Genomic DNA, 26,713 nt, shown 5'->3' with positions numbered 1-26,713 from the left:
CCGGCAACTCATCTCGTGAAGAAGACGATTGTTTGTGTGCAAAACAGAGACTGAAACGAGCCATCTAGGTTTACGGTGCTGCCAAAGGCCAGACGTCGATTGTGATTGACTCTATAATTCGTTCCGACGTCCGATGCTGCCCCGCCATGGATACGTACTCGTAGATACTCCGCCGGCATAGCTTCGGCCCGGCGGCGGAGCAGAAGCATCTGGCACGGCCTGCCTGCGTTCCAGCCTCGTGCGAAGACTTGGCCAGGCGGGTCGTGGGGGTGCTGTCGGGCCAGGTCACGCCGACGGTCACGTGCGTGGAGGGGCAGAAGCTCGGGGCGTCATCATGCAGCCCTTCCGCCTGATCAGCCCTCGTTTTCTTCCAAGCAAATGCGGGGCCCGGAAACAGACAAGCGCGCCGCTGGTCCAGGCGCGGCGAGAATTGCCGTCTGCAGTGGCCAGCGGGCCCTCTTGCACCTCTTCCCCATGGGCTGCGCCATGACACACTACCACGACATTCCCGCCCAACTGTGGCACATGCATCCACGACATCCAACCACCATCCATCCACCATCCCCGCAAGACCCACCAGGACCCTTAGATCTTATTCTGACAGCTCCACTCCATGTCGGCCGCACGGCGAGAATTCCCTCATGCATCGCTCTTGACCCCATCCAGGCCTTTTTTGCGGACGCTCCTCAACTCACGGGTGGACCTGGGTGACGGAGCACACGAGAACTCTGTCTCCCCGAGCGTTCCTCTGGGTCTATCTCGGTAGTAATCCAGCTTCTTGCTAATTATGGAACCACGTCGTTCCGTCGTGCCGAGGGGGTACCAGAGAATAAGTACTTGTGTATCCTCGTTGCTTTTCCACCAACAGCTCACCAACCCTCTCCCACCTTTGCACTACGCACCTGGAGATCCCGTTTCTGCCCCAAAGCCATCTTTCTGCTTTTTGGTTTTGTTCTGAGATACCCCGTTGCTTCTACACACATACATCCTTCACAATGGCACCAGGCGCAATCTTCGAGACGCCCAATGTGGCTGAGGACTTCAACAACCACCGCGATGGCCTTGCCCTTGAGGCGACGTCCGACGCCATTGATGACGTAAACGTCCTCAAGGCCGCGCTCAAGGCAAAGAACAGCAGCACTGCGACAGAGGAGGAAAAGGACATCTACGAGCAGTCACAATTCGACGCCGACAAGGACAAGACACAGTTCCGTCAGTACGAGGAGGCCTGTGACCGCGTCAAGAACTTCTACCGCGAGCAGCACGAGAAGCAGACGGTGGCCTACAACCTCAAGGCCCGCAACTCGTTCCACAGCAAGACGCGTGCCGAGATGACCGTCTGGGAAGCCATGGAGAAACTCAACACACTGATTGACGAGTCGGACCCCGACACCTCGCTCTCGCAGATCGAGCACCTTCTCCAGTCGGCCGAGGCCATCCGCCGCGACGGCAAGCCGCGCTGGTTCCAGCTCGTGGGTCTGATCCACGACCTCGGCAAGCTGCTCTTCTTCTACGAGGCCCAGGGCCAGTGGGACGTAGTGGGCGACACGTTCCCCGTAGGCTGCGCCTTCTCAGACCGCATCATCTACCCCGACACATTCAAGAACAACCCAGACTACAACGACGCCATCTACAGCACCGAGCACGGCATCTACACGCCCGGCTGCGGCATGGACAACGTCATGCTGTCGTGGGGCCACGACGAATACCTCTACCACATCATGAAGGACCAGTCGACCCTCCCCGACGAGGGCCTCGCCATGATCCGCTACCACTCCTTCTACCCCTGGCACTCCCAGGGCGCCTACAAGTGGATGATGAACGAAAAGGACCACCGCATGCTCGACGCCGTCAAGGCTTTCAACCCGTACGACCTCTACAGCAAGAGCGACGAGGTCCCCAAGGTCGAGGACCTAAAGGACTACTACCTCGACATCATCGACGAGTTCATCGGCAAGGACAAGAAGATCAAGTGGTAAAAAAAAAGAGAGACATTGTAATGAACGTGGGTGCGCGTGCGGCTGTGCCCGGCTACACCCGCTTTCCTTCCCGTGACGAATTTCCTTTGTTGTTACTTTTCTTTCGCTTTTCATTCTCGCGGTAATGCACGAGACATAGAGAGACGGCGCGGAGTGCCATCAAAGGCCCGCGCATGCAATCCATTTCTTTCTTTCTTTCTTTCTTTCTTTCTATGCGTTGGAGCGAGTACAACAGTTTTCCTTTCTCTCGTAATGTCAAAATCAGCCATTTGGCCGTCTTGACAGAAGACATGTACAAACAGATATGACACGAACAAAAAACTAAGGCCGAAATTCAATTCCATGTGGACATGTACTCTTTGGATTTTTGTGTGTGTGTGTGCAGTAATCGTCGAGTCTATGTAATGGGCTTTCTACTTTGGTCAGTCATGTGAATACATTGCCCACCAAGGTCGTCTTAAACATGTCTTGTTGCATCCATCCCATCCTGCCATGATATGTCGTGTCGCATGAATCCATCCCATCTCACCAACCTCGCACTCCCTAACGAACGGCAACATTCTCAACGTTCTCGAAAGCGAAGCTGGGGGAGCCAGGCTCCGCAGACGCAGCCTGAGGCGGCAGCTCCGATCGAGTCTCTCCCTTGCTGCCGTCTTCCTTGATCACAGTACCCTCCTTTCCGCCTTCCGACACGGTGATGATCTCTACATCAACGCACTTCTGCACAGTCTGCTTCAAGCCCGGAACCATGACGCGCAGGGTTGACAGCTCATCAAAGGCAAGCTCACGGTTCAAGACCACCTCCTTGGGCTCGCCATTGTCAAGGCGGCGCTTGAGGCCGTTGATAAAAGGCATGGCTTTCTTGGACTCGGACTTGTCGATGGACTTGCTGATGGCCTTGATGTCGATAGTCTCGGCGTCGCGGAGCATGTCAATGTACTTCTTTTGCCAAGCAGGCCACTCTTGAGCAGAGAAGATGGTAATCTTCTTCTCCTTCTTGGGGTCAAAAGTCGCCGCCTTGCCCTTTGAAAGCTTCTTGATGGCATTGCCTTCTGCTGATGTGATGTTGGTCTGTGTGGTGCGAACAAATTCGCGGGCTGCTGTGAGGGATGCGTCAGACTCGGGGACCTTTGGCCAGAGAGCGTTCTGGATGGTCTCCTTGTTCTTGAGCACCTCAAGCCAGATGTATTCTGCCCAGTGCGGTGCGATGGGCGTGATGAGAAGGGCCTGTAGCTCAATGAACTTCTTGACCAGGTCTTGGTGCATACCAATTCCTGCCGCCTTGGTAGCTTCACGGTAGAAGTCGCGCGCACTGGTGAAGTCATAGAATGCTGACTTGAGGGCCAACTTGTAGGATGTGTTGGAGTAGTGCGCAAAGGCTTCGTGGACAAGGACGTTCATCTCGTTGTCGAACATCTTGTCGAATAGCAGGCGCTCGCTACCACTCTGTCGCTGGATCACATCTGCGTTCTTCACACGTTCGTTCGACCTCTTCTCCAGGTAAGCAGTCGCATCAGGAACGTAGATAGCCTCGTTGACCAAGTCCTCGCACCACTTGCGGAGCTCAAATAGCTTCAGAATGTTGCTGTTGGCGACAGTCTCCTCGAAGTTGGCGTCTGAGATCTCATCACCCGCATCGGCAAGAGCAAGACGCGTGGCATCAGCACCAAACTTCTGTACTGCGCCGGCAATGGTCAGGAAGTTACCAGTAGACTTGCTCATCTTGTCTCCGTTAAGCAGCAAGTGGCCGTTGACGCGGAAGCTGCGTGGCCAGTTCTCCTTGGGGAAAATTGCTGTGTGCACGTAGAGGTTCATAGTCAGATGGTTTTGAATGAGATCCTTGCCCGATGAGCGTTGGTCGAGCGGGTACCAGTAGTCGAAATGGCGTCGCATGGTCTCAAGAGCTTGCTTGGGAACGGTGGTCTGTGGAACATCGCTTCGCTCACGGAGGCCAAACACGTAGTCCCAGGCTTCGTCGGTGATTTGGTCGGGCTTGACACCGAGAGGACCGGGCTCTTTACCGAACATGTCCTTGTGCAGGAGATGCGCGAACGAGTAATAAGCTTGGTAGATGGTACTGTCAGACAAACTCTCGACCATCACACTCGGGTCCCAAGGGACCTTAGTTCCCAGTCCGTACGATCGAGCGCATGCCCAGATGCCAAGCCAGTCGACAACTCGCAAGAACTGGTTCTTCGCCTCGGGGTAATACAGGTTGAGTTCACCCTCGATATGAGATCGAACCTTCTCGGCCCACTCGCCATCTCCGCCGTTAGCTGCTGTGCCGTAGTTCATGTACCACTGGTCAAGCAAAGCTGCAACACAGTCATCACCACTGCGGCTGATGACCTTGCCATCAGGTTCGGCGTAAGGGAAAGCGACACCCATGTCGATAAGCTGCTTACGAACCAATGGCTTAGCCTCTTCCACTGGCTTGCCGCTGAAGTCGCCGTACACCATTTTGCCCTTGTAGAAGCCTTCCTTGTAGGCCTTCTCTTTTGCCTCAGCAAGCTTCGCAGAGTCCTTGGGCGACTGAATCTTCATCTCTTCGACCAGCTTCTGTGCAGTGAGGTTTCCGTAGGATGGGGTTTCAATTATACCAAGGAGGTTGTCGAACTTGACCCATTCCTTCTGGATACCGTAATAATCTGCCTTCTTGGCCAAGTCAAATGACGTGATGTAATCATCTGGCGAGTCCGATGGGACGCAGGTAACAACGGCTGTACCCTTGGTGTCTTTGACAGTCTCCATTGGAAGGATGTAGACCTCCTTGTGAACGGAAAGAGGTGCATTGACGGTTGTGCCGACGACATCCTTACCGGGGAATGTTGCGATGATCGAATACTCGCCCCACTTAGCAGTGGTGCCTTGGTACGCCATATTCCTGGCGGCCCTCTCGCTCAAGATAAAGTACTCGTTGTCATTGACCTTGACCAAAGAGTAGTTGATTGAGGGTCCTACGAAGCACGAAGTCTGGCCGTACATGGTCTCGGGACGGAGGGTAGCGGGCACAAAGTAGCAAGAAGCGCCTTCAGGTACACCGCTGATGTGTGCTTTGGCCGAATCGGCCCACTTGACCACTTTCATTTTCAGGGCAGTGTACTCCTGCACTGTCACGCCTTCTCCAGATTGCCTGTCGTGGTCCATGCAGGCTTGGCCATCCTTTGGACTGTAGACAGTGTAACGCTTAGCGAAAATGATCTTGCCCATTGCCTTCAGTCGTCGCATTTGCCAGGCAACGAAGCTGTCGTAGTAAGGGTTTGCGTCGGTTGTGACAAACTGACGCCTCCAGTCTATCCTGGCACCGAATGCAGTGAGGTCCTTCTTCGCGAGCGGAGGGAAGAACTCAATCCAGTGGTAAGGGTCCGAGAACTTGTGAATCTCTTCGAGGGGTATGCCCTGAGCGAGCATGATCTGAAATTGGTACTTAGTTTTGACTGTCTTAGCGGCCGCTTTGCCTTTCTGAGCTTTGAACTTGGTGATGTCGGTCTTGGTCTCAGCCTGTGTGGGGGCTGGAGGCTCTGGTACGGCTGTCTCAATGACGTCCTCGACGGGGCAGCGCTCGAAGTTCTTTCCGAACATCTCGACCTCTCGGACAAGCTTGTCTGCACATGCCTTGATTGGCATACCAGTGACATGCCATCCCAGTGGGAACAGAACTCGTTTGCCAAGCATCCTCTGGACTGTCAAAGCGTCAGGGAACGTGTTGCACGTGATATATTTAGTAGCACCTACAGCCGGCTGTGAACTCGACTTTACTTGCGGTAAAGCCATGACCAGCATGGAGGGTACCATTCATGTACGGGTATGCGAAGCAGCCGAGCCACTTGGGGAACTTCTCATGAAGCTGGTCCGGGGTGGTGGTGTCGAACGGCTCCTCGTCCAGTGAGGGGGCATCCGGGTTGAAAACGCCCTGCTCCTCCCATGACTTCTGGTACTTCTTCTCTTCTGCAATCAAAGTGTCGCGCTTATCGGTATTCTCAATCTTGAGCGTCTTTGACTCAGCCTCCTGGGGCTTGAGTTGCTCGAGCGTTGCGGCAACGGCGCTTTTGGGCGCATCGCTGGATTTTGTGGTCTCGGCCATGACCAGTTTTCCAGAAGGCGAGTTAGAGAACGTAAGAAGTGAAAAGAAAAAGTTGTTGGGGTGGCGTGGCCAAGTCAGGTTACGATGGAGTCATGCGAAGGGAAATCCGAGTGCGGGATGCCAAGAGTACGGTTTTTGTGGGGCCGAGTCGGACCGTGCTGACTACGGTAGAGAACGTCACTCAGGGCACATCCCAAAATCTGCATCGCACACCAATCAAACACACAAGCAGTCCTCCCGCTGTCGTCGCATCGACAAGGCCAGCGAACATGCTGCGCATCTTGAATCGCATCCTCGGTCGCCAGCAGAATACACTCCCACCCTTTGACTTTGCGCGCAACAAGTACCGCGTCAAGAAGAAGTGGCCGCCGAACCTCCGCGCTTTGACAGAAAAGCAGCAATTCCGGTTCGAGCGCAAATTCAAGCGACGCATCAAGCTCAAGTCTATACGCCCTGAGTGGAACAAATGGACAAAGATAGTGCAATGGAGTTTGATCAGTTTCATTGTAGTCTACGGTGTCTTGTTCCACGACTTCAGAAAGGACCCGATGAACCCAAGGCCAGGCGAGCAACCGTTTGAAGGCTTGCGACAGAGAATGTGGAGACTTTTCGGAGGATTCTATACACAAACTGAGAATGTCATGAAGGGCGAGGGAGGGGTACGAGGTGCCCGAAGGCTGGAACGGACAGAGGAGGAGGAGGAGAAGGTGCACGGGGCGGCACCGTTGTCCTCATCGTCGTCGTCGTCGCCGGCGTAGGTGCATGAGAGCGCTGTAAAGAATTATTAGCGCATGTAAATGAAGATGAATGTGGTAAAAGAGCTTGACTCGAGGCACCCGTAGTCGATGGATTGCGTGCAAGAGAATGAACTCAAGGCCAATGAAGCCCCTTGTAAGAAGAGGAGAAACAACGCACCGGAGGCTGAGATGGTTCTGGCATCTGATCTGTGGAGAGAGATGTGCCAGGCGGCTCAGGTATGTTACTGGGGAATGGTTGCCTTTTCTGTGCAGAAGTCAGCCATTTTGCTAATTCTTCTTCTCTCAGTCGTCAGTTAGCACTTACGTCCCACACCCCATAGCGCGTCGCACGCCACTGCTTGTACTGCCGCAGATGTCTCGCATCTGCTTTCCACTCTACAGACTCTGAAAAGTCTTCGTAGACGTGGCAAGTGGCCACATGAGAATTCCAGGCCCTATTGACTAGTTAGCCCAGTTTATCATCAAAGTCCACACATGCATGGATGCGCTTCAAGGACAACTTACCACTCGTAGACGTAGTGCAGCTCCACTGTGAAATGGGGTTGCTGCTCCTCGGCATGCCAGCCCTTGCTGACATATACGAGGGTGCCTATCACGTTCTCCGGAAAGTGAGTCGGATCGCTCAGTCCGAATGCGAACTGGTCGATCACTGAGGCGTCGTCTCGGCGCTCACAGAGCACCTTGTGGATCTTGTCACATTCCTCTCGGGATATGTGACGAGAAAAATGGATGCCGTAGCATTTCTCTCCCCTTATTCAAATTAGCTTGTATTCTTCAAAATCTCAAGTAGCAACCCATGCAAAGCCAATTCTACTTCCCATGGCATTCAGGCTCTGTTATCGTAATTGCGCAGACGTCTCGGTGAATTGATCCTGGCTGGTGTACTCGATTGCTGCTCAAGTCGAAGGTACACGGGACGTCGTATTCGTGTATTCGAAGTCGAGGCTGCCAGTCGAGGCTGAGACTGAGTGCAACCTAGCAACCAGGTCAGTCGACTTGCCAGTGACGCCTTGTGTTCGGACTCGAGGAAAACTTACTCGTAGTATCCACCGACTGATGGATGTATGTATCCCACCACTCAGTGGCATGTTGTCCATCTCTTCCAGCGCCCTGTGGCATGCCACCACCCAATCGCCCACCATGTAGTTGTCGCCATGGTTCCCTCATCCCACACCTCAGTGCAAAAGCAACTGAAAAACCCAAAATGGGTCGCTCAAAACAATGCGGTGGTGGCCGCTGAAAAACCACTTACCGTTCTCTCCATTTTGCTTGGAACTCTCCAAGCCACGACACCCAGATATCTGAGGGCATCATGTGGTGGTGGTAGTGGCAGCAGTAGCAGCAGCAGCAGAAGTGACACCTAGTCAGTAGTAGTCTTCAGCAGAAGCAGCAAGGAAACGTTTCGTAGCGCGAAGCTATCTTGTTGCGGTTGACAATTGGTGGTAAGGTTCGTGGTAGACTTGATCAAGACATTATATTTATCACGAGTTCTACACTGTTATCATGGCTACTAGCGTGAAACGAAGCAAACGGACGTTCGCGGTGATCGATGAGGAGCGCGTGTCACGGGGTGATCATGCCTGCAGATGCGGGCTCTAGGTGAAGGAGACGAACATGCGGCTTTATCAACAACAGCCTTCCACTGATCAGTGGGCGAAGGCCTTGAGGCCTTCATTACGGTTTGCAGCTCTGAAGCGATGATTCCAGCGGCTAGTGTATGCTTATAGGCCACTGGACGCCATCATAAATCATCTCAATGTCCCACTGAAGCCAGGTCAGCATATCCGTGAGCGACTGGAAAAATGTACGGCGAGGATCAAGTAGTCTTCTAGCGTCAAGTCACTAGACAGTGAAAGTGCAAATTTTCATGCCCTGTTTGTAGTGACGAGACATTTAGATGAGCTTCTTCGTTCTTGATATCAGGTGCAGTGCGCTTCGCTGCATGGAATGATAAAATGAAGCCATTTAGAGAGAGCACAAAGTATTCCCTCTAAGAACATCATTGAGACCAGATACTTGATTTCAAGACGAAGCACGAAGGTGGGCGCAATTTCAGCAAATTCATTTGTACTTAATGCAGTATCTCAAAACCTCTTGGACGCTTAGCGAACAAGGCCACAGACACCTTTATCCTCGATTCAAATACATGCAACACTACTCGTTTACACATCGATTAAGTTCTCGCCCTGCTGTCCCTCAGTAGAGTTGTCCTTGGTGTCCTTGTTGCTCTTCTTCTTGTCACCGTCGGCACCCCCCCGACTCCTCTGGTAGTATTGGTCAAGAACCTTGGATGGAATACGGTTGAGAAGCTCCTTGGGGTAAATACGGAGCAGCGACCATGCCAGGTCAAGGGACTCGTGGATGGAGCGAGACTCGTAAGCACCCTGAGCAATGAAAGAGCGCTCAAACTTCTCAAGGAACTCGAGAGACAGCTTGTCTTCCGAAGACAGTGCTTCCTCTCCGACGACTGCCTTCATGGCTGCGGCATCACGACCAATGGCATACTTTGCGTACAGCTGGTTGGACACATCACCGTGGTCTTTTCGTGTGCGACCCTCGCCAATGGCAGACTTCATGAGACGGGAAAGCGATGGGAGGACGTTGATGGGAGGATAGATACCCTTGTTGTCGAGTTGACGATCAATAAAGATCTGACCCTCGGTAATGTAACCAGTCAAGTCGGGAATGGGGTGTGTGATGTCTGTCATTGTCAGTATGTAAAATTGCCCAAGGATTCACATCACATACCGTCGTTGGGCATAGTCAAGATGGGAATCTGTGTGATAGATCCGTTACGGCCTTCGACACGTCCCGCACGCTCGTAAATGGTGGACAAATCCGTGTACATGTAACCAGGGTAACCACGACGTCCAGGAACCTCCTCTCGGGCAGCAGAGACCTCACGTAGCGCATCGCAGTAAGACGACAGGTCAGTAAGAATGACCAGAACGTGCTTCTCGAGCTGGTAGGCGTAGTATTCGGCGGTCGTGAGAGCGAGACGAGGAGTGATGATACGTTCGATCCTAGACCGGGTTAGTTGGCGCAAGCAGTATCATGGTCGATCACTTACGTAGGGTCGTTTGCCAAGTTGAGGAACAATGTGACACGCTCCATACTGCCGTTCTCCTCGAAGTCGCGAGTGAAGAATCGACTGGTCTCCAAGTTGACACCCATGGCACCGAAGACAATGGAGAAGTTGTCGTCATGGTCGTCGTGTACGCCCTTGGTAGGCTTGCCAACCAGACCAGCTTGTCTACAGATCTGCGCGGCGATTTCGTTGTGGGGAAGACCGGAGGAGGAGAAGATGGGAATCTTCTGACCACGAGCGATCGAGTTCATCGTGTCAATGGCAGAGATACCAGTAGAGATCATTTCTTCGGGGTAGACCTAGCTAAGGTTAGTCGCATAGCCCGGCAGACAAGACTCGCTAGGTGCGTACTCGAGAATAAGGGTTGATGGGACTACCGTTGATGTCGAGGTAGTCCTCAGCAAGCACCTTGGGACCCTTGTCGATGGGCTTTCCTGAACCATCGAAGATACGACCCAGCATATCCTCGGACACACCGAGCTTCAAGCTGTGACCAGTGAATTCGACTTTGGTCTGCGATAGTCAGATAACATTCTCGCCATGGTTTGGGGCATAAGCACCTTCTTCACATCGATACCGGATGTACCCTCGAAGACCTGTGTCGCAGTCAGAAAAGGCTGTCGCAAAGCTTCTGTACGAAGGGCTATACCTGAACGACGGCGCGGTTGCCTGTAGCTTGTGTCAATATCTTCTCGACAAAGTCAAGAGTGTGGGCAGCTTACCTCGAGCCTCGAGGACTTGGCCAGAGCGCTCGGTGCCATCAGGCAGAGTCAAGGACACAATCTCATTGTATCGCGGGAATTTGACCTGTCCAACACACGTATAAGCTCCTTGTCATGCGTCGGTACTATGCGCAAGCCACATACGTTGTCGAGAATGACCAGAGGACCGTTCACGCCGCCGATGGTGTTGTATCGTATCCTGGGCGTCACCGAAATCATGCGGGGATCCACTACTTCAGGCATCGTGGCGGTAGTGAGCGGTTCGTGGGGATGTAGTATCGCTCGGGACTATTTCGAGGGGCCGCGGTCGGTCTGTTGCCTCGGGCTCGTTGGGTGACGATGTTGTATGTAGGTCAAGCCGTCGAAGTGGGTTGGAAGCTCTGACCAGCAAGCTCTAGCGTTATGCGACAGATGACGCCGCGAAGGCAGGCAGTGCTTGGCACTTCACCATGGCTGCAAGACAGTTGCCGAAACATGTTGCCAGCCCGTGACAGGACACAAACTGCGATTTCTTTGCCAGGCACCAGATGGGTGTTTGTCCTAACTATGCACGGTGACAGGCGGATGGGGGATAAGAAAAAAGAATAGACATTCAGCTTGGGTACCTAACCGTACCTTGGGCTTCAGGTCACCAAGCATGGGGGGTTGCAGCCTCTCGCCCGGCTGCACGTCTGGTTTAGCGCCTCCATACATATAATCGCGGGTGAACCTCTCGCTGCATGCACAGGAGCAGGCCAAAGTGAACGTCGCGTGCATGGGCGAGTCTCGAGGAATTTGCCACAATGCAGAAACTGTATGCTATTTCACATCTATCTACTCTGTCGCCTTGTCCCAGCTCTGCCAGCACCGCAGCGGGGCACCATGTACAAATCTGACATGACCATTCCAGTCAAGCAATACTCTGAGATAAGCACGATAATGCAACATCTGTCTATAGTCGTCAGCACTTGGACAACAAAAGTAGAGGCAATTGCTAGACAAAGTTTGTGGAGGGATCAGACATCCAAGGAAGGTATTCGCGCTCATTGTCCATCGGTTGTAGGTTCAATTGATGGCTAGCGTGGAAACTGCGAATGTGGAAATGTTTCATCATCGGAGGGCGGGCGAGGGTGCTGCAAAGAAAAGGGCTGACTAACCTATGGCGATTGCGGCTGGGGCCGATGAAGCCAACTCGCAGCCCGACGCGCAACAGCACACGACACGGCAATGCGCGCGGTTCCATTTCCCTGTGTGCAGCCGGGCAGAGGGCAGGCAGTGTCGCACCATGTGCCTGGTTATAGGAGCTGCTGTTGGGCGATAAGCACCAGGGGCGGACATGGGTCGGGGTAATCAAAGCTAGATGCAAGCTTGAGCAATGTTAGCAATCTGACGGCAAGACAGAGCCAACTTGGTCGAGTTTATCGAGTGGGGTCAGACGACAGTACTGGCAAGTAGCAGGCGCCTTGCGAAGGCACCCGGACAGCTCCGGTTTCTTCAAGGTCGAATCGGCAAGGAAAAGAAGGTGCTGAGGCTATAATCATTCCAGAAAAGCAACGAAAAAGGGATCAACTTACCCAGTGCACAGAGCTGGCTCGGGGGGCATCGCGAGCCAGCACGCAGCAGCCCGGAGCCAGCGAGGGCACGCCTGCGCGGGCGCGCCATGCGTGCGCGGCAGTGTGGTGCGAGGTTGGATGCGAATTTGCAGGCGAGGAAAGACGGAGGTCGCGAGTGCGAGCAGAGAAAAGTACGACGGGCGACTAGCGCGCCAAGGCGCAGCGGCATCACGTGCGGGCGCCCCAAAGCGGCAAGCGGGATTATTCTTTGCCCTCGTCATCAGACGCAGTCGAGGGCACCAGGGCGGCGGCCGGGGCATGCGAAGCTCGTCCAGCGCATCGCCGGCAGCGTGTCAGCACCAGGCAGGACGGGCAGCCGACGGCGTTGGGCGCGAGGGCGAGGGCGAGGGCAGGGCGAGGGCGAGGGCTAATGTCGCGGTTGCGGTGCTCACGCCCGCTCGCTGAGGACTGCGTGCACCGGCGGCCGGATAGATTGGGTGCCCAGCCACGCAGCTTTTCGCGCGATACCGAAACGGCCCCCTAACCAGCGCTGATCTTCGGCGAGGCCATGCGCCCATCACCTCTCACCACACCAGAACTCCACCACTCGACGCCCGCGTTCCTGGCACCGTCCCTGGCCCTGGATCCAAGCCCGCTCCAGATGCATCGTCGCATACCATCTCGTCCATAGTCACTCCTGCTGCACCGCCCATTGCAGCCCTAGCACCGCCGCCCGCGTGTCCCTACTCCACCGCTCTGCTGGCGGGACGGATGCGACACGATACCGCCCGACACGACACCGCGCCAGCCCTGGCAGCACGCCTCAACACCACCGCCCCGCACTCGTGAGTATCGCGCTGCACCTTGCGCGCCCACACCTGCCGCCACCGCCCCCGTCCCAGCACCCCCGCGACCCGCCCACCACCGCCTCAGCGCCCTCGCGAACGCCCATCGCGACTTCGGCGCGGCCATCTCATCACCCTGCCACCTCTCGGCACACGTCCATTATATTCGCCTCTGCGTGACAGCACCTCCCGCCCGCCCGCCATCGCTGCAGCATCACGTCCCCCCTCCACCCCGTGACGCGACCTCCCGCCCACGCATGGTCCGCGAGCACTGCTAGCACCCACGCCCCGGCCCATCCAAGCCCGCCTCCTCCACTCTTTTCTTACATTGCAAACGTGCCTCCAGAGCGTGCCACGGCGCGTCCCGCATCTCTCCACATCTCTGCCCGCGACTGCAACGCCGCGGCCCACGCCTGAAGACGCCCAAAGATGATGACCACGAGCTACCCGCACAATGGTGGCATGCACCCACAGGGCATGCCTCACGCGCATCCGGGCATGGGAGGCCCAGGCCCAAATCCAGGACAGCCCGGAATGCCGCCAGGCATGCAGCACGTCTCCGGTCCCAATGGCCCCGTCAGTCAAGCAGGACCTATGATGGGTGGCATGCAACCGGGCGGCATGGGAGGCCCCAATGCCCATGCCCTCTCACACCTGCAGCCCCAGCAAGCCCACATGTTTCCCCAGCAGCAGCAACAGCAGCAGCAGCAACAGCAACAGCACCAGATGAGTGAGTATTCTCCGCCCATGCGAACACACACAGAGCGTTGGCTGACAAGAGCCGCAGTGAACCCTGCGCTTATGCAGCAGCAGAGAACTGCCCAGCAAGCATTCATGCATCGCCAACAGCAGCAGGCAATGCTTGCCCACCAACAAGGTAACATGGGTATGGGATTCCAGAACCCCATGGCGAACATGAACCCGGCGCAAGCACAACAGCTGCAGGCAATGCGAAATGGACAGTTGGGCCAAGGCCCTTTTGTCAATCTCCCACCTCATCTGCTCCAACAACAGCAGCAGATGGGACAGCCAGGAGGACCACAGCACCAGGCTGCCATGGCACAAGCACATCAACAAGCACAGCAGCATCAACAGATGCAGCAGCAGCAAGCAATCGCCATGCAACATGCTCAATCGCAATCCAGTAACCACAGCCAGGCAGGAAACCAAGGGCCTCAGCAGACCTCGCAGCCTCAGCAAGGCCCTCTTCGTCCCCCTTCAGCCATAGGGAGTCACCAAGGACAATCTTCGCCAGCTCCCCAACCCACACCTCAACAGCAGCCACAGCCACCGCCGCAACAGCTGCAACAGCAACAGCAACACCAGCAACAACAACAGGCTCAACAGGCTCAGCAACAGCAACAACAGGCCCAGCAACAGGCCCAGCAACAACAGCAGCAGCAACAGCAGCAGCAACAGCAGCAACAGCAGGCTCAACAGCAACAGGCTCAGCAACAACAACAAGCCCAACAGCAGCAGGCCCAACAGCAGCAACAGCAACAGCAACAACAAGCGCAGCAACAACAACAGCAACAGCAACAGCAAGCACAGCAGCAGGCCCAACAACAGGCTCAGCAGCAGCAACAGCAACAATCGGCTCAACAGCAACAGTCACAGTCAGGCCCTGCACCGCAACAGCAGACTCCCGCTCCTGCTCAGCCACCCAGTCTGCCCCAGCAATCAAATCAGCAAGCTTCAAACCAAGCCCAGATGCAAGCACGGAATCCAGCCTTGATGCAACAGGCCCAAGCACAGGCCCAAGCCCAAGCAACCGCACAGCAGAATCACGCTCGCAACTTGGCGATGATGCACCAGAACAAGCAAGCTATTGGCCAAGGTACATTGAAACTGCTGAACTTCACGGATCAAATAGGGAGATTCGATGTCTCCTCTGAAGATAACCGCAAGAACAACAACGTGGAGAGGTGGCAGGCTTTTGTGGACAAATTCTTCATGGAAACTGGATCGTTTATTCATGTCGTCTGCTCGTCGAGTGCAGAGAGGTCCAAGCAGTTCGAGATTGTCTACGCTGCACTACCACGGTACTTCTATACGCTTTTCAACACCGACGTTACGAACCTACAGATCACCCTGGATGGAGCCAACGAGAAGGTTGGGCCTAACGAGCTGAAGGTTACGTGTGACCGAGCCAAGTTGATCTACACGTACAAAAACTCGTGCCAAGTCGTCTATCACGGCAAGCTCACAGCCTTTTGGTCTGGGTCAGACAAGATGGAGTGGCTCATGTTCGATGGCTCTGGCCATGAACAGTTCTTGCCGCTCAATGCCTTGAGGCAGATGTTTGTCCAGCCATCTCCTACCCAAATGAACCCCAACCAGTCTCCGAGGATGAAGAACAAGAAACAAGCGTTGCAGCGAGGCGGACAAGAACCACCTGAGCCGTACCTGCCGTTGAACAAGCTGATTAGCGCTGGTGCCACAGACTACGGCTTACCACATGGCTTACAGAATTATCTCGAGGTAAGAATTTGCGTGAAATTGCTTCCGTCGGGATTGAGACTGACCAGACTAGATTTACGAACCGATGAACCACATGACCAGTCTCATGGCGCACTATCTCGAGAACCCCCACATGAAGCCAAGCGAGGCTCTCGAGTCTTGGAATGCAACCATGTCCAACAACCAGGCTGCTCTTCAAGGTCCACAAGGCCAAAACCAAGGACAACAGTCTGCCCAAGGCATGCAGGCTAATATGACAACTGGTGCACGCCCTTCTGGGCCTGGTCAACCGGGGCAGATGTTCATGTCGCCTGCAATGCAAAACTCACTGCTCCCTAACGGATCAAATGGTTCGCCTCACTTCAGCCACACGCCGTCACCTCATTCGCAGCCTATGATGAAGCAGCAAAGCACGAGCTCGCACACGATGAGCGTCAACACCTCGCCGAACATGAACAACAAGCGGCGGCGAAGTACAGCAAAGATGGAAATGGATGATGGTGGAGAAATGAATGGTGCGTCAAAAGTCAAGCAAAGCCCACGAGTTGGAGGTAACAAGAGAATGAAGGCAGGTAACTAGCCACTTTTGGTCCCCCTGCCTTCCCTTGGGCTTTTGCATTGCTTGGTCGCGGCGTCCATTTGCTCCACCACATTTTCTCATCTCTTTACATCCTGTATAGCGAGGCGTTGCTTTTTGCTCGTGATTAATCCTCTCCGGCGTTAGATCTCCTCGATATTACCCCATTTCCCGCTCTGGGTGGCTGCTTTTCCTGCACGCTTTACTTAGTCTCCGCTATTCCGGCGTATTGGGCATATCTGTTTGCATTTTGTGTTTCGTTACACACCCCTATGGCCCTATATTGTCGTCGTTGTTGGTTGTTTTATCTCTTCGTCCTTTTTCTTTTTTTTTTCTCTCTCTCTCTCTGTTTGCTTCCCTGATTTACTCGGATGCTGAGTCTGGGTCACATAATCTGCTCTTGTACAATACGGATGGACAATGGAGCGCGCGCGCGGAGGCAAAGCCAAGTAGGGGGGGAAGCTGTCCAAACGGGAACGCAGTGGCGAGTGGGGAGCGAGGAGGGGGGCAAAACGTGTTTTTTGGTCGCAAATGTTGGGAAAGATTCAGTCAAGACGATCTACACGGCTGTTTTGGTTGGAGGTGCGCATACGTATGCTTGCACCTGTTGAGCTTGGGATGGGGAGGAGGAAAGCCATGTTTAGCGTTTGTTTTTGCCTTTGCTATGGGAATTCAAGACGTTATGACTTCTTTCACCAACCTGACCCCTTGATTTGTCTGTGAAGTGAGTGTTTTGCCTGAAGGCACGTTGTGCGGCCTGCCTGACATCCATGTGCCTTCTCCTGCTACGACGACTTAGACTTTTTCCCGTCTCTACACTAACACATCCGCTTAACACATAACGAAGTTATCATAAAGACTCACGTACGTACAAACGCAGCTATTGAAAAATGAATCATGCATGTTTTATCTATACACATACACACTTTTGATGGACCACTACCAGGCGACTAAAGCAGCACCAGCAGCAAGCAAGCAGCAGTACATGACCATCCTATTCCATTACCCACAGCCACACCCATACCAATCGCAAGCATATAACAATGCCCCAGTCCAGCCCAGAAAAAAAAGACCCAAAATAGCCCGTAGGGGGGGGTTTTGGAGGGAGAGCTGGGCTTGAGCGTGGGCTTCCAGGAGGGAGCAAACACCGTATACCACATATTCCCTCGTTGATGAGAAGGGAACATGAATGTAGTTCAACTAGAGAAGAGAAGAGAAGGCGTGTGGTGGAGAAAAGAAGGGACAGATTGTTTTGTTGAAGAAGGGGGATTATGAGGGACAGTGGTGTTGGAATAGTCTATATACACGAGTTATTGTGTATTGGTGAGAAGAAGGATGAAGCAAGCAAGCAAGCAAGCACAATAAAAATAGAGGGGGAGAAGAAGCAGATTCTTTTGTGGTGGAGTGACTGAAGGGGGGTTTCATCCGGGATTGGGATGTTGCTGATGCTGAGCTTGGAAAGATCTGCCGTCTCGTCGTTGTATACATGTCATTTTGGGCTGCTGAAGGGATTTCTTTTTTTTGTTGGCGGGAATGAGGGGATGGGGAGCAGTACATTTGACTTGGTAGTTGGTAGGATGTATGTGTTTTATGTATCGCCTTTTGTTCAGCGTTTTCGTTGTTGTTGTTGTTGTTGTTGTTGTTGTTTTTAGTAGGTGGGATGAAGAAAACTTCACATTCCACGAGAATACGTCGCATATGTGGATTCTGGGGTCGGAGCCCATAATTCCGGGGGCATGTCTGTGGATACGGGCTGTGGACGTGGAGAGTCCTGCTGCGGCGGCCTTGAGGGGCTGGGCCGGGGTGGAAGAGGCATGCGGGCAGCGGGCTGGGCGAAGAATTCTTCTAGTGTTTCGCCGCGCTCGAGAGCTTGTTGTTGGCGTTGCTGGAACTCTTCTAGCACGGCTGTTTTGACGGGCTTTGGGTCGTGGTAGGTGTATGTCATTTCGCCCTTGGTGCCAGGGAGGCCAGGGGCTCGGTATGTGGCGATGCCTTGGTCGTAGGTCTCGTAGGTGGAGACGAGGCGTTTGCCACCTCCGCCAGGAAGGTCGACGACGAAAGAAGGCATCATGAAGCCGGAGAGGGTCCCACGCAGTTGTTTGTCGAGGTCGATGATTTCCTGGAGAGGCGTTCGAAGATCCTCGATACCTTGGACCATGTCGCATTGGTAGACATAGTACGGTTGTATGTTGATATCAGAAAGTCCCTTGATGAGGCTGGAAAGCGCGGCAAAGTTGTTATTGACGCCCTTAAGTAGGACAGACTGATTGCGTACAATGACACCGTGCTTGAACAGTTTGTTTGCAGCGAGTCGGGTTATCCACGTAATCTCGTTGGCATGGTTGATGTGAGTATGCAGGCAGACTTGCTTTCCCATGCTATGAGTTTAAAAAATCTAGTTAGCTAAACTGACTGTGGGAGCGGGTGGACAAAATCTTACTCTCGGCCTTTGTTGGAGACAGCAATCAAGCTATCCGTCCAAGGATCTGAAGTATCCAGGATACGGCCGGGCGCAACGGCTAGTCCTTTGGAAGCAAATCGAACACGCTTGATGTGGGGTATATCGAGCAACCTGTTGCCAATCTCTCGGATGTGGTCCGGCTGCAGGAAATAGGCATCGCCGCCTGAAACCACAATATCCTCAAGAGATTCATCATTGGCAATGTGCTCAAATACGACCTCCCATCGCGTACGACTGGGTTTTTGCGGCTTCTTCGATACAGTTTCAGTATTTCCGCCGACTGCGTATGACCGGGTGCAAAAGCGACAGTAGACGGGGCAGATGGATGTTGCTAAGAACAATGCTCGTCCAGGATACCGATGAACGAGTCCAGGAACCGGGCTGTCTTGTTCCTCGTGCAAAGAATCCAGCTCCAAGTGCTTGTGGTCTGGAATGATGCCGCTTCTGAGGGGGAGGAACTGCCTCCGAATGGGGTCGTCAAGTGGGTTGTTCCAATCGACCAGAGAGAGGACATGTGGCGTTAGGCGAATAGCCATTGGCGCCAATTTGATAGCAGCAACCTACGTAAGGTCAGCATTGGTGAGCACTTCCAGACCGCCTGAGTGGCTACCACATACAGCATCTTCGATGAAGTTGTCTTTGGTCCGAATTTTCTGCAGTTGCTCGTTATTGGTGGGGCCGATTTTATCGGGCAAAGCTTGGTTGAGAAATTGGAAGAGTTTATGCTTGTCCGAGACAGTGTTTTTCAGCTACAAGAAAGAGTTGGTTATCCAGAACAAGAGTATAGGGGCACGTCAACATACCTGCCACCGGTAGGACACAAACTCATCGTGGGAAATATCCTGCCATGAAGGAATGTGGTTCCAGTAGGGTGTGTTGTTGGTAAGGGTTGACTGGGTGCGGTATAGCTGTGGTGATGGCACTAGGCGAAAGGTGTTGGGCCGTAGGGACTGGATCTTGGACTTGAGGGTGGGAGCGAGCATGTTTGCAGGTAACAAAGGAAGGAAATGTCTAGAATGCGGAATCCATGTGCGGTGAACAAGTTAAATAGAATATAGTCAGGGAAGTACAAGCAACGAGAAATTTGTTTTTGAAGGGGAATTGCCGTTTGTCTAGTTTTGATCATGCCGTGCAACCGGGTGTGAGATATCAGATGTCGACCGCTCCATTATTCAGAGTGGATACAACGAATACGACGTGTACTATTGCAGCTGGATTGCTGGCGTGAGTGGGCCTATCGAGGGTGCTAGGTGTTGCCCACGCAAACACAGCGTGAGGCAGGACCAATGTCACGGTGATTCTGCGATGATGTAAGAAGACGTAAGTGATGATGTCCGTCAAACGGCTGTATTGACGCACCACTTTGACAAGCCGCATCGAAGGCTTTTTGGAGGCGTGGTTAAGCGCTGGTGGCATGTGATAGGCCTAGAGTCGACAAGAAGTAAACATGCTGGTCGCAAACATAGGGGGTGAAGCATCAATGTGGAGCTGAAGAGGACAGGAATGGAACACAAAGTTAGTATCCGAAGGATCGTGGAATAACGCCAACCGGCTTCTCTCCCGCGGTACCGCCGTGCTGGAAGGGCTGGGCGCAAGAGGCGGCGGCGGCGTCGTAGGTGGAAAATGTGAGAGGATGATTATGGTGTGGCTTGGATGATCAAACGCCACCGGAGAGTTGGCGGAGCAAATACAGGCGGCCCAGGTCCTATGGCAGGTGGAATTGAGCCAAACGCAAAAGGCAATCCGCCACTGATTCCAAATCCCCGAGTGCTGGGTCAAGCCCCCGCCGGGAGGACGCCAGATGGCCAGGGGTGTATGCAGATGAGGGGGGTAGTACTGCATGCGACCACTCCCTGGGTTATAATTGACACGGATCACTAATACGAATATGCGCCAACGGACGTGTGCCGGACCACGGTCCCGTCACGACATGGAACGAGCAGGCGATTCTGCGGCGAGGAAAAAGAAAACGAGGGCGTGGTGGCCTCGTGGCATCATGGCCAGGCAACGGTGGTTGGTCGATGTGCTGGGGGTGCCGACGTGTGATGTGGGCGCAGTGAGTACGTGATACGGGCCGTGCCGCGCGTACGACGGCGGCAAGGCCAGGCCGGGCCAGGCCAAAGTGAAAGCGTCTCTCTCTCTTTGTCTCTGTCTCTGTCTCGCGCGTCGGCGTGGGAGGCAGGCGGTTCGCGGGTGGAGGTGCAAGCAAGCGGGTGGCCTGGCCAGGGCCGCCGGGCATGCCAGGCATACCGCCAGCACTGGCGCCCATCATTTGCTGGAGCATTGCCATCATGGGGTCCTGCGAAGGATCCTGCGGAGCGTCTGAGGCGGGCGGCGGGCCAAAGGGGCTTGCCCGGTTGGGGTCGAAGGCGAGGGGCGAGGGGAGTCGGGGGTGCGAGGCGGGCACATAATGGTGTTGCGAGATGTCCATCTCGTCTGGATCTGGAGTCGCCGTGCGAGAGAGCGTGGGCGTGGGCGTGGCAGGCGAGGGCTTGACTGGAATGCGGTTAGCCGTCTCTCCATGGAGTCGCAGTCGGGCTGCAGAGGGGGACGTTTCCGCGGACGCAGCGGAGCGCCGAAGGGGCAGCTTGTAAGTACCTGGCACATCCTTTTCAATTTCGCTGAGGTCCTTTGGCGGGCCACCCTGCAGAGCGGTAATCTGCTGCAGGCGGGACGCGCCGCTCTTGGCCGCGAGACGCTCTCTGCGCAGCCGAGCCTTTGCCTGGGCGGGCGACTCTCCAGGAAGAGCACCTGTTGCAGCGGCGGGCGAGTCAGCCATGGGGTTGCGGTGCGAGATGGGAAGCGTGCGAGTCTTGGTGTTGGTGATGGCGAGGAGGGGCTGAGGTCATTGGCTTGGCAGAAGAAGCCGACCGCCCGCCGCCCGCCGCCGTGACAGGGCGCCGGCGGCACTTCGGCAGGCTGCCGCTAGCGTGTATGTGCATGCGCATGCACATGTGCGACCTTGGTGCTAGCCTGGACATGATCAACTATGTAACCATGAACTCACCGTCGAGCGTTAACGCCCTGTACTGGTATGCCGCCAGGGCTCGCCAACATGTTTTCGGCCATGCAGGGCGGAGGAGGTGCTGCTGAGCCCTCACCCGACCAGTCGTCGGCTTGGATTTGGCGCCTGGTGCACTCCATCTTCTCCCTCGGCCTTGCTATATACATCGTTCTACAGACGCCATTCACCGGGTCCAAGCTGTCCCGCGACAATGTGGCCGACGATGACTGGGCCACCGAGTCCTCTCCTGCACAGAATTTTGCGCACTTCTTCTATCTCTTCGCCACCTTCGAGGTCGTCCTCCAGACGTCGCGCTACTACATCGAGAAAGGCCAGTTGCAGGGAAGCGGCATACTCAGCACCGTGGCGGGTGCGCTGCCCGAGCCATATGCAGGCTATGTCAGGACCGTGGGCAGGTACAGCGTCATATACAGCACCGTTGTCAGCGATGCCATGGTGGTAGTATTCGTATTGGGCGCTTCGAGCTGGTGGAGAGGCGCGGCTGTTGCATGACGTGGTGCGCTTTCCGCCCACATAGAGAGCAATGACATGACACTAGCACTCGCTTTGCCCGGTTCCTCCCTTGATGCAGCGCGACCCGTGGTCCCACTCTGTCGAGGACGAGCAGCCTATCGACACTTGAAAACAATGCTACATTTCGGGAAAATCGGCCGTGGTACACATGTCAATGTGCACGTGAAAGCGATTTCCTTCACGCACCATGGTCTCATGCTCGCTTATCGCCTGCAGCCTCTCATCGTTTTGTGTTTGACCATTACCAAAGCACTCGTATTGTGTATGCACGTCACCTGCTGTTGCGCATGCTGTGAAGCAAATGTACATTGCCGCCATATAGGCTTCTCGACCTTCTACATGGGATACGTTCTATACGCCTGTCTCATCACTGGTACGATTTCGGCGTTGTGCAACCTCCCATAAGATCAGTAGATTCCGTCCAGGGGCACGGAATCCCGTACGTGACGCTGACCTGGCGGCCGGCATTTGTTGAGCAGCCAGCGCCCACCTGACGGCTACTCACAGGTTCGCCTGCATAGCACCCGTCACTCAGGAACCAGCCTCGTCGTTATCCTCGTCTCCGACGAAAAGCGGAATGCCAGGCACACGATTACTCCATACGGCTGTGCGTGTAACCTTGACAGGACTTTTTCTTTGCCTAGACAGCAGCTGTCCCCAAGTCCGTTTCACAACATCTGTAAACCGTAGTCTATGGTCTTCATGACAAAATGTTTACAACAGCTTAAGATTGCCGGTGACCTGATCGATGACGCTCTTTGGCGCCGGACCAATGCCTAGCACAGTCGCACTTCCACTCGCAATCTGTGTCCGTCCCGCATCATGAATAATGTGTGCTACAAGCCCCAGGCTCAGTGCTTGCGCCTGCAACAGCTCTAGCTCTTCTTCGCTCTTGACTTGCAACGCAACCTTCGCTTGGCCCTTTATTTCCCAACGCTTCAGTATTTGGGAGTCTGGTGCCGTCCGGAGGAAGTGCTTGTAGCATGCCAGTGTCGCGTGTCCACACTGTGCACCAATCTTGCCTGTGCCAAGGTTAATTAAGAGTTCCTCTATGCGGTAAAGGGCCACCAATACCTTTTGTCATGCCCAGATCTGTTCGTACTACCAAGACCATTTTGCATTCCTCCTGGCCTGGGAACTCGGCAGGGGTGCTGCCGTCTTCTTCGTCGCTCGACTCGTCTTCCGACTCGTTGGCCTTGGACTTTTCTGATCGCGCTGGCTGAGAGATGGGGCTGCCACCGAAGAATCCTAGAGATTTTGCCTGCCCCAGCATGTAGCCCGTTACACCAGCCAGAATGGCGCATGCAGCGGCTATGTTGGCCGTGGACGGCTGAGTGCTTTCTGTCATGTTTGCCATGGTCGTTTCCAAGACGGAGAATCGAGCCGGCGCGAATCGGATTTATGTGAATTCAACTCCGCTGCGAGGAAAGGAAAGGGTTGGAATTGGGCAAAACGCGAGTGTCGTGTAGTCGTCGTCGTTGCGACCGCCCACCATTGTAGGGCTAGATGTAGAGTTGGGGTCCGTGCGGCGGGCGTCTCGAATTTGCGGACTACCGAGCACCTCCATCATCCATCACGACGGGCACCAACGCTGCCTCCCGCTCAACATACCATGCATGCCCGGTGCCAATTGCTCACCGGACGAGCACCGGCCCCAGGAGCCGTCGTCCGCTGTGCTCAGTTTGCGCAGCGGACGTATGCGACCACTACACCCCCGCCAATAGTAAAGAACCCTCTGAAGCGACGACGCGGCGGTGATCTCGGCTCCCACCTTCCCAAAAATGTCATTCCAAAAGATGCATTCATTCCGGCATACCCATACGGCGACCGCCAGCTGTTCAAGCAATCAAACAAGGGCCTCTATGGCGAGCAGATGATACGGTTCGGCAACAATGTCTCCAAGGACACCGAGACCAAGACCCGGCGGAATTGGAAGCCGAATGTTCTTTCTAAGAGTCTGTACTCGGTGGCCTTGAAGAAGAGGATAAAGCTGCGCGTTACAGCCAAGGTGCTCAAGGTCATGGATCGTGAAGGTGGTCTGGACGAGTACCTGCTCAAGGACAGCGTGGCACGCATCAAAGAACTTGGACCTATGGGATGGGCACTGCGATGGACTTTGATGCAGAGGCCTGAGATTATTGAGCGACTGCGAGCCGATGCTGCTGCTCTGGGGATAGACCAGGCTACCATTGACAAACAATGGCCGACTCCTCAGATGATGTCTGAGCGCAAGGCAGCCGAGGGCGCACTTGCACAGGAAATGCACGCCGAGGGGCTTGAAAACGCAGAGTTTGCTGAAAGCGAGGGGCAACAGATGTGGGCGCCAGACGAAGCTGACACGCCCAAGAGCATCGCTGATGAGGCGGCACCCTCTAAAAGTGAGAAGAGAACAGCGGTCAAGGCTGCCCAGGAATACATCAAAGCCGTCCATGCTGCAGAACGTTATTTCAAGCGAGGTGTCGTGGACAGCGTGGAGGAGGGCCTGAAACTGGCCTTTGTTCGGGCCACCGAGCGCGCACAGGCGGCCGTTCTCCTCAGGCAAAAGCTCGACAAGAGATACCAAGAAGCAGGCATCACTGTCCAGGAGCTTCAGGAAGTCCGAAATCGCTTCAACCTGCCCAACATCAAGGACCATACTACGAGAAGAATCGCTTACAACCAGCGAAAGCGAAAGGAGATTGACGAGGCTGGCGGCCTAGAAGCTTGGAAAGCAGCCACTCAGGGCGAAAAGAGCGCTGCATTTGCTGCTCGAATCGAAGAAGCCGGGGGCAGAGAAGCTTTCAACGACGCCAAGAAGGCAGAGTATGCCAGCCTCATTGCAGAAGCAGAGACAGCCTCGACCAACGAGGCTCTCGACGCTGAACGGCGGTCATTCCTCGAGACTGCCATTCAAAAGGCAGACAAGGCCATCAAGGCCAGGGCCGCTGGGGGCAAAGACGACTACGTCGAGTCGGTGTTGGAGGACTTTCGCAAGCAAATCACGACTGAGGCCAGTTTGAGTGAAATCTACCAGGGCTCAAGGCACGAGAAGAAGGCTACGGGTGATGCGTGGGCGGCGCTCGTTCATTCAAGCAACATGCCTACGGAAAGTCAGCCTCGCGCCTAAGCAGGCTACATGGTTGTAATTTGGTTACCTTGTACAAATACCGTATGTATACCAAGTAACTTTGCAATGTCCGCACCGTGTGAGTTTGATATGAATGCATAGAGTGTGTACATTTACATACGATAACGTGTTTCACCAGTAAGCGGGCCACCCCAGTATGTGGGCCACTTCCCTATGATATCCTACCTTTGCAACAACAACGCGTAATGTCTTAACAACGTAACGCGTTAAAAACTTAAACTAAAGCAGATCTATTTCTTACTATTACTAATCTTAATTCTAAACAAATTTAGAGTAAACGACGCGCTGCTGCCGCCTATAGCGTCCTACATGTAACGGGCTGAACGCCCTTTGGATAGCTCCTCGATGGAATCTCGGGCCAAGCTGCGCGCGCACCATCTGAACTACGTTCAGACCGAGCAGCGCTCAGACAACGCGCTCAGATACTCCGGCATAACCTTTCTCCGATAAGTAAATAAACACCACGTAAGCAGAGTAGATAGCTCCTTATTGAATACAACCTCTTGTATACCTCGCGATTGCTCCCTAGAGCGCAGCCCCTTACATTTTGTATTTAATCCCAATTAGACATAAGCCTTAGGCGGACTGTCTTCTAACTAAGTTTTAGAGCGTGTTGTTAGTGCGAGCTAGTAACACGGAGTTGGTGCTGCAATAGGTACGAAAGGCCTTCAGTGCAGCGAGAAGGTAGACCATCGCAAGACAGTACACCTAGGGCAGAGCTTCGCAGGAAGTTCAGCCGTGAGAGACAGTAGGCAATTTAGTCGCCCAGGACCTGTCTAGGAAGTCCTACCATGTCTTAGAAAGCCGAGCCGTAGGCGCAACGTCGCGTGATAAACTACCTAAAGGCCACTCGGGCCTAGCGTACAGTTAGCTAGAAGCGGACGTTGTAGTAAGAAGTCCTATCGATCCTCTATCAGACGGGGTGCAGGCCGTGCGATTACTCTCAATCAGAGACAAGATCCCACAAGCGAGATGGCAAGACGCGAGTCTTCCTAGGGACGCGACACAACAGTAGCCAAACGCTGTTTAGAACTAGCTAGAAGAGAAGTACGGCCGAAGGTAAGCCCTACTAGTCCTCACCAACGAGGAGTAGGCCGCAGTCAAGGACTGCGCGAGCGGATCGAAGAGCGACCAGAAGCCCTGCATATTAGCAGGCAAAGAACGAGACGTCCAAAACGAATTAGGCAATAGAGATTAACGTTCCAAACTTGAATGTGGAAGAGCTGGCGGCGTACGCTGCTGCCAAGAACCAGGCAGGAGTATCAGATGAAGAGATCCTGCGCGAAATTACACAAATGCTTAGAGAGGACGGATGGAAGGAGGCAGCAATCAGGCCAACGATTAAAGCGGTCGCCAAACGATCGGCCGTCGTGGGAGGAAAGGGCTCACCAAGGCAAGGAGGCTCGCCGAAGGCCAACTAGGATGCCATGGCCCAGATGATGGAGCTGATGAATCGGTTAACAGCCCAGAACCAGGTGCTAACGGAACGGCTCGTGGCACTCGAGCGTAACCAAGCTGAGGGCGTTCAGAGTCGTCCTATAG

At 54.4% G+C, this 26,713-nt stretch overlaps 12 protein-coding genes across 12 annotated transcripts; 6 read left to right on the top strand and 6 right to left on the bottom strand.

Annotated features, from left to right (window-relative positions):
- The first annotated feature begins 910 nt into the window (after positions 1 to 910).
- Positions 911 to 2,064, top strand: SETTUDRAFT_166681 (uncharacterized protein). The gene has a single exon (XM_008023338.1). It carries the CDS (start codon positions 996 to 998, stop codon positions 1,977 to 1,979), a length of 984 nt encoding a protein of 327 aa, XP_008021529.1. The 5' UTR covers positions 911 to 995; the 3' UTR covers positions 1,980 to 2,064.
- A 286-nt stretch (positions 2,065 to 2,350) lies between these two features.
- Positions 2,351 to 6,117, bottom strand: SETTUDRAFT_144852 (uncharacterized protein). The gene is made up of 2 exons (XM_008023337.1): positions 5,715 to 6,117; positions 2,351 to 5,662 (listed from the first exon to the last, which is right to left on the bottom strand). Exons 1-2 carry the CDS (start codon positions 6,061 to 6,063, stop codon positions 2,523 to 2,525), a joined length of 3,489 nt encoding a protein of 1,162 aa, XP_008021528.1. The 5' UTR covers positions 6,064 to 6,117; the 3' UTR covers positions 2,351 to 2,522.
- Positions 6,118 to 6,155: 38 nt separating this feature from the next.
- SETTUDRAFT_24912 (uncharacterized protein) lies at positions 6,156 to 6,821 on the top strand (the record flags this gene model as incomplete). Its single annotated transcript, XM_008023025.1, has 2 exons — positions 6,156 to 6,189; positions 6,235 to 6,821. The coding sequence occupies 2 exons, from the start codon at positions 6,156 to 6,158 to the stop codon at positions 6,819 to 6,821; spliced, it is 621 nt and encodes a 206-aa protein (XP_008021216.1).
- A 221-nt stretch (positions 6,822 to 7,042) lies between these two features.
- SETTUDRAFT_24911 (uncharacterized protein) lies at positions 7,043 to 8,132 on the bottom strand (the record flags this gene model as incomplete). The annotated part of the gene is made up of 4 exons (XM_008023024.1): positions 7,043 to 7,060; positions 7,126 to 7,255; positions 7,326 to 7,571; positions 8,074 to 8,132. 4 exons carry the CDS (start codon positions 8,130 to 8,132, stop codon positions 7,043 to 7,045), a joined length of 453 nt encoding a protein of 150 aa, XP_008021215.1.
- A 733-nt stretch (positions 8,133 to 8,865) lies between these two features.
- SETTUDRAFT_166678 (uncharacterized protein) lies at positions 8,866 to 10,991 on the bottom strand. Its single transcript, XM_008023336.1, has 8 exons — positions 10,776 to 10,991; positions 10,632 to 10,716; positions 10,559 to 10,578; positions 10,470 to 10,505; positions 10,261 to 10,422; positions 9,892 to 10,208; positions 9,570 to 9,844; positions 8,866 to 9,522 (listed from the first exon to the last, which is right to left on the bottom strand). Exons 1-8 carry the CDS (start codon positions 10,872 to 10,874, stop codon positions 8,984 to 8,986), a joined length of 1,533 nt encoding a protein of 510 aa, XP_008021527.1. The 5' UTR covers positions 10,875 to 10,991; the 3' UTR covers positions 8,866 to 8,983.
- A 283-nt stretch (positions 10,992 to 11,274) lies between these two features.
- On the top strand, positions 11,275 to 12,230 carry SETTUDRAFT_166677 (uncharacterized protein). The gene is made up of 2 exons (XM_008023335.1): positions 11,275 to 11,566; positions 11,772 to 12,230. The coding sequence occupies exons 1-2, from the start codon at positions 11,493 to 11,495 to the stop codon at positions 11,929 to 11,931; spliced, it is 234 nt and encodes a 77-aa protein (XP_008021526.1). The 5' UTR covers positions 11,275 to 11,492; the 3' UTR covers positions 11,932 to 12,230.
- Positions 12,231 to 13,437: 1,207 nt separating this feature from the next.
- On the top strand, positions 13,438 to 16,048 carry SETTUDRAFT_24909 (uncharacterized protein; the record flags this gene model as incomplete). The annotated part of the gene is made up of 3 exons (XM_008023023.1): positions 13,438 to 13,738; positions 13,796 to 15,489; positions 15,542 to 16,048. The coding sequence occupies 3 exons, from the start codon at positions 13,438 to 13,440 to the stop codon at positions 16,046 to 16,048; spliced, it is 2,502 nt and encodes an 833-aa protein (XP_008021214.1).
- Positions 16,049 to 17,717: 1,669 nt separating this feature from the next.
- SETTUDRAFT_144842 (uncharacterized protein) lies at positions 17,718 to 19,489 on the bottom strand (the record flags this gene model as incomplete). The annotated part of the gene is made up of 4 exons (XM_008023334.1): positions 17,718 to 18,423; positions 18,486 to 19,066; positions 19,124 to 19,255; positions 19,310 to 19,489. The coding sequence occupies 4 exons, from the start codon at positions 19,487 to 19,489 to the stop codon at positions 17,718 to 17,720; spliced, it is 1,599 nt and encodes a 532-aa protein (XP_008021525.1).
- Positions 19,490 to 20,364: 875 nt separating this feature from the next.
- SETTUDRAFT_36286 (uncharacterized protein) lies at positions 20,365 to 21,285 on the bottom strand (the record flags this gene model as incomplete). Its single annotated transcript, XM_008023085.1, has 1 exon — positions 20,365 to 21,285. One exon carries the CDS (start codon positions 21,283 to 21,285, stop codon positions 20,365 to 20,367), a length of 921 nt encoding a protein of 306 aa, XP_008021276.1.
- A 252-nt stretch (positions 21,286 to 21,537) lies between these two features.
- On the top strand, positions 21,538 to 22,023 carry SETTUDRAFT_101519 (uncharacterized protein; the record flags this gene model as incomplete). Its single annotated transcript, XM_008023333.1, has 1 exon — positions 21,538 to 22,023. A coding segment is annotated over one exon (486 nt), but the record flags the coding sequence as incomplete, so codon positions are not given.
- Positions 22,024 to 22,282: 259 nt separating this feature from the next.
- Positions 22,283 to 23,501, bottom strand: SETTUDRAFT_166675 (uncharacterized protein). The gene is made up of 2 exons (XM_008023332.1): positions 23,119 to 23,501; positions 22,283 to 23,066 (listed from the first exon to the last, which is right to left on the bottom strand). Exons 1-2 carry the CDS (start codon positions 23,390 to 23,392, stop codon positions 22,759 to 22,761), a joined length of 582 nt encoding a protein of 193 aa, XP_008021523.1. The 5' UTR covers positions 23,393 to 23,501; the 3' UTR covers positions 22,283 to 22,758.
- A 132-nt stretch (positions 23,502 to 23,633) lies between these two features.
- SETTUDRAFT_166674 (uncharacterized protein) lies at positions 23,634 to 25,215 on the top strand. The gene has a single exon (XM_008023331.1). The coding sequence runs from the start codon at positions 23,657 to 23,659 to the stop codon at positions 25,148 to 25,150; it is 1,494 nt and encodes a 497-aa protein (XP_008021522.1). The 5' UTR covers positions 23,634 to 23,656; the 3' UTR covers positions 25,151 to 25,215.
- The last annotated feature ends 1,498 nt before the right edge of the window (positions 25,216 to 26,713 follow it).

Source organism: Exserohilum turcica, assembly GCF_000359705.1.
Source record: "Exserohilum turcica Et28A unplaced genomic scaffold SETTUscaffold_10, whole genome shotgun sequence".
In the NCBI taxonomy this organism is placed as follows: Eukaryota; Fungi; Ascomycota; class Dothideomycetes; order Pleosporales; family Pleosporaceae; genus Exserohilum; species Exserohilum turcicum.
The sequence above is the reverse complement of the archived record's forward strand: the minus strand, read 5'-3'. Positions and strand labels throughout refer to the sequence as shown.

Bases quoted from the DNA above. Each gene is read 5' to 3' on its own strand.
- SETTUDRAFT_166677 (XM_008023335.1), top strand. From the start codon at position 11,493: ATGTACAAATCTGACATGACCATTCCAGTCAAGCAATACTCTGAGATA. The intron at 11,567-11,771 runs AGTCGTCAGCAC...TGACTAACCTAT, and splicing joins ATAATGCAACATCTGTCTAT to GGCGATTGCGGCTGGGGCCG.
- SETTUDRAFT_166678 (XM_008023336.1), bottom strand. From the start codon at position 10,874: ATGCCTGAAGTAGTGGATCCCCGCATGATTTCGGTGACGCCCAGGATA. The intron at 10,717-10,775 runs GTATGTGGCTTG...TGTGTTGGACAG, and splicing joins CTCTGGTCATTCTCGACAAC to GTCAAATTCCCGCGATACAA. The intron at 10,209-10,260 runs GTACGCACCTAG...AACCTTAGCTAG, and splicing joins CCATCAACCCTTATTCTCGA to GTCTACCCCGAAGAAATGAT.
- SETTUDRAFT_166675 (XM_008023332.1), bottom strand. From the start codon at position 23,392: ATGACAGAAAGCACTCAGCCGTCCACGGCCAACATAGCCGCTGCATGC. The intron at 23,067-23,118 runs GTATTGGTGGCC...ACCTTGGCACAG, and splicing joins AGATCTGGGCATGACAAAAG to GCAAGATTGGTGCACAGTGT.
- SETTUDRAFT_166674 (XM_008023331.1), top strand. From the start codon at position 23,657: ATGCATGCCCGGTGCCAATTGCTCACCGGACGAGCACCGGCCCCAGGA.
- SETTUDRAFT_166681 (XM_008023338.1), top strand. From the start codon at position 996: ATGGCACCAGGCGCAATCTTCGAGACGCCCAATGTGGCTGAGGACTTC.
- SETTUDRAFT_144852 (XM_008023337.1), bottom strand. From the start codon at position 6,063: ATGGCCGAGACCACAAAATCCAGCGATGCGCCCAAAAGCGCCGTTGCC. The intron at 5,663-5,714 runs GTAGGTGCTACT...ACGCTTTGACAG, and splicing joins AGTCGAGTTCACAGCCGGCT to TCCAGAGGATGCTTGGCAAA.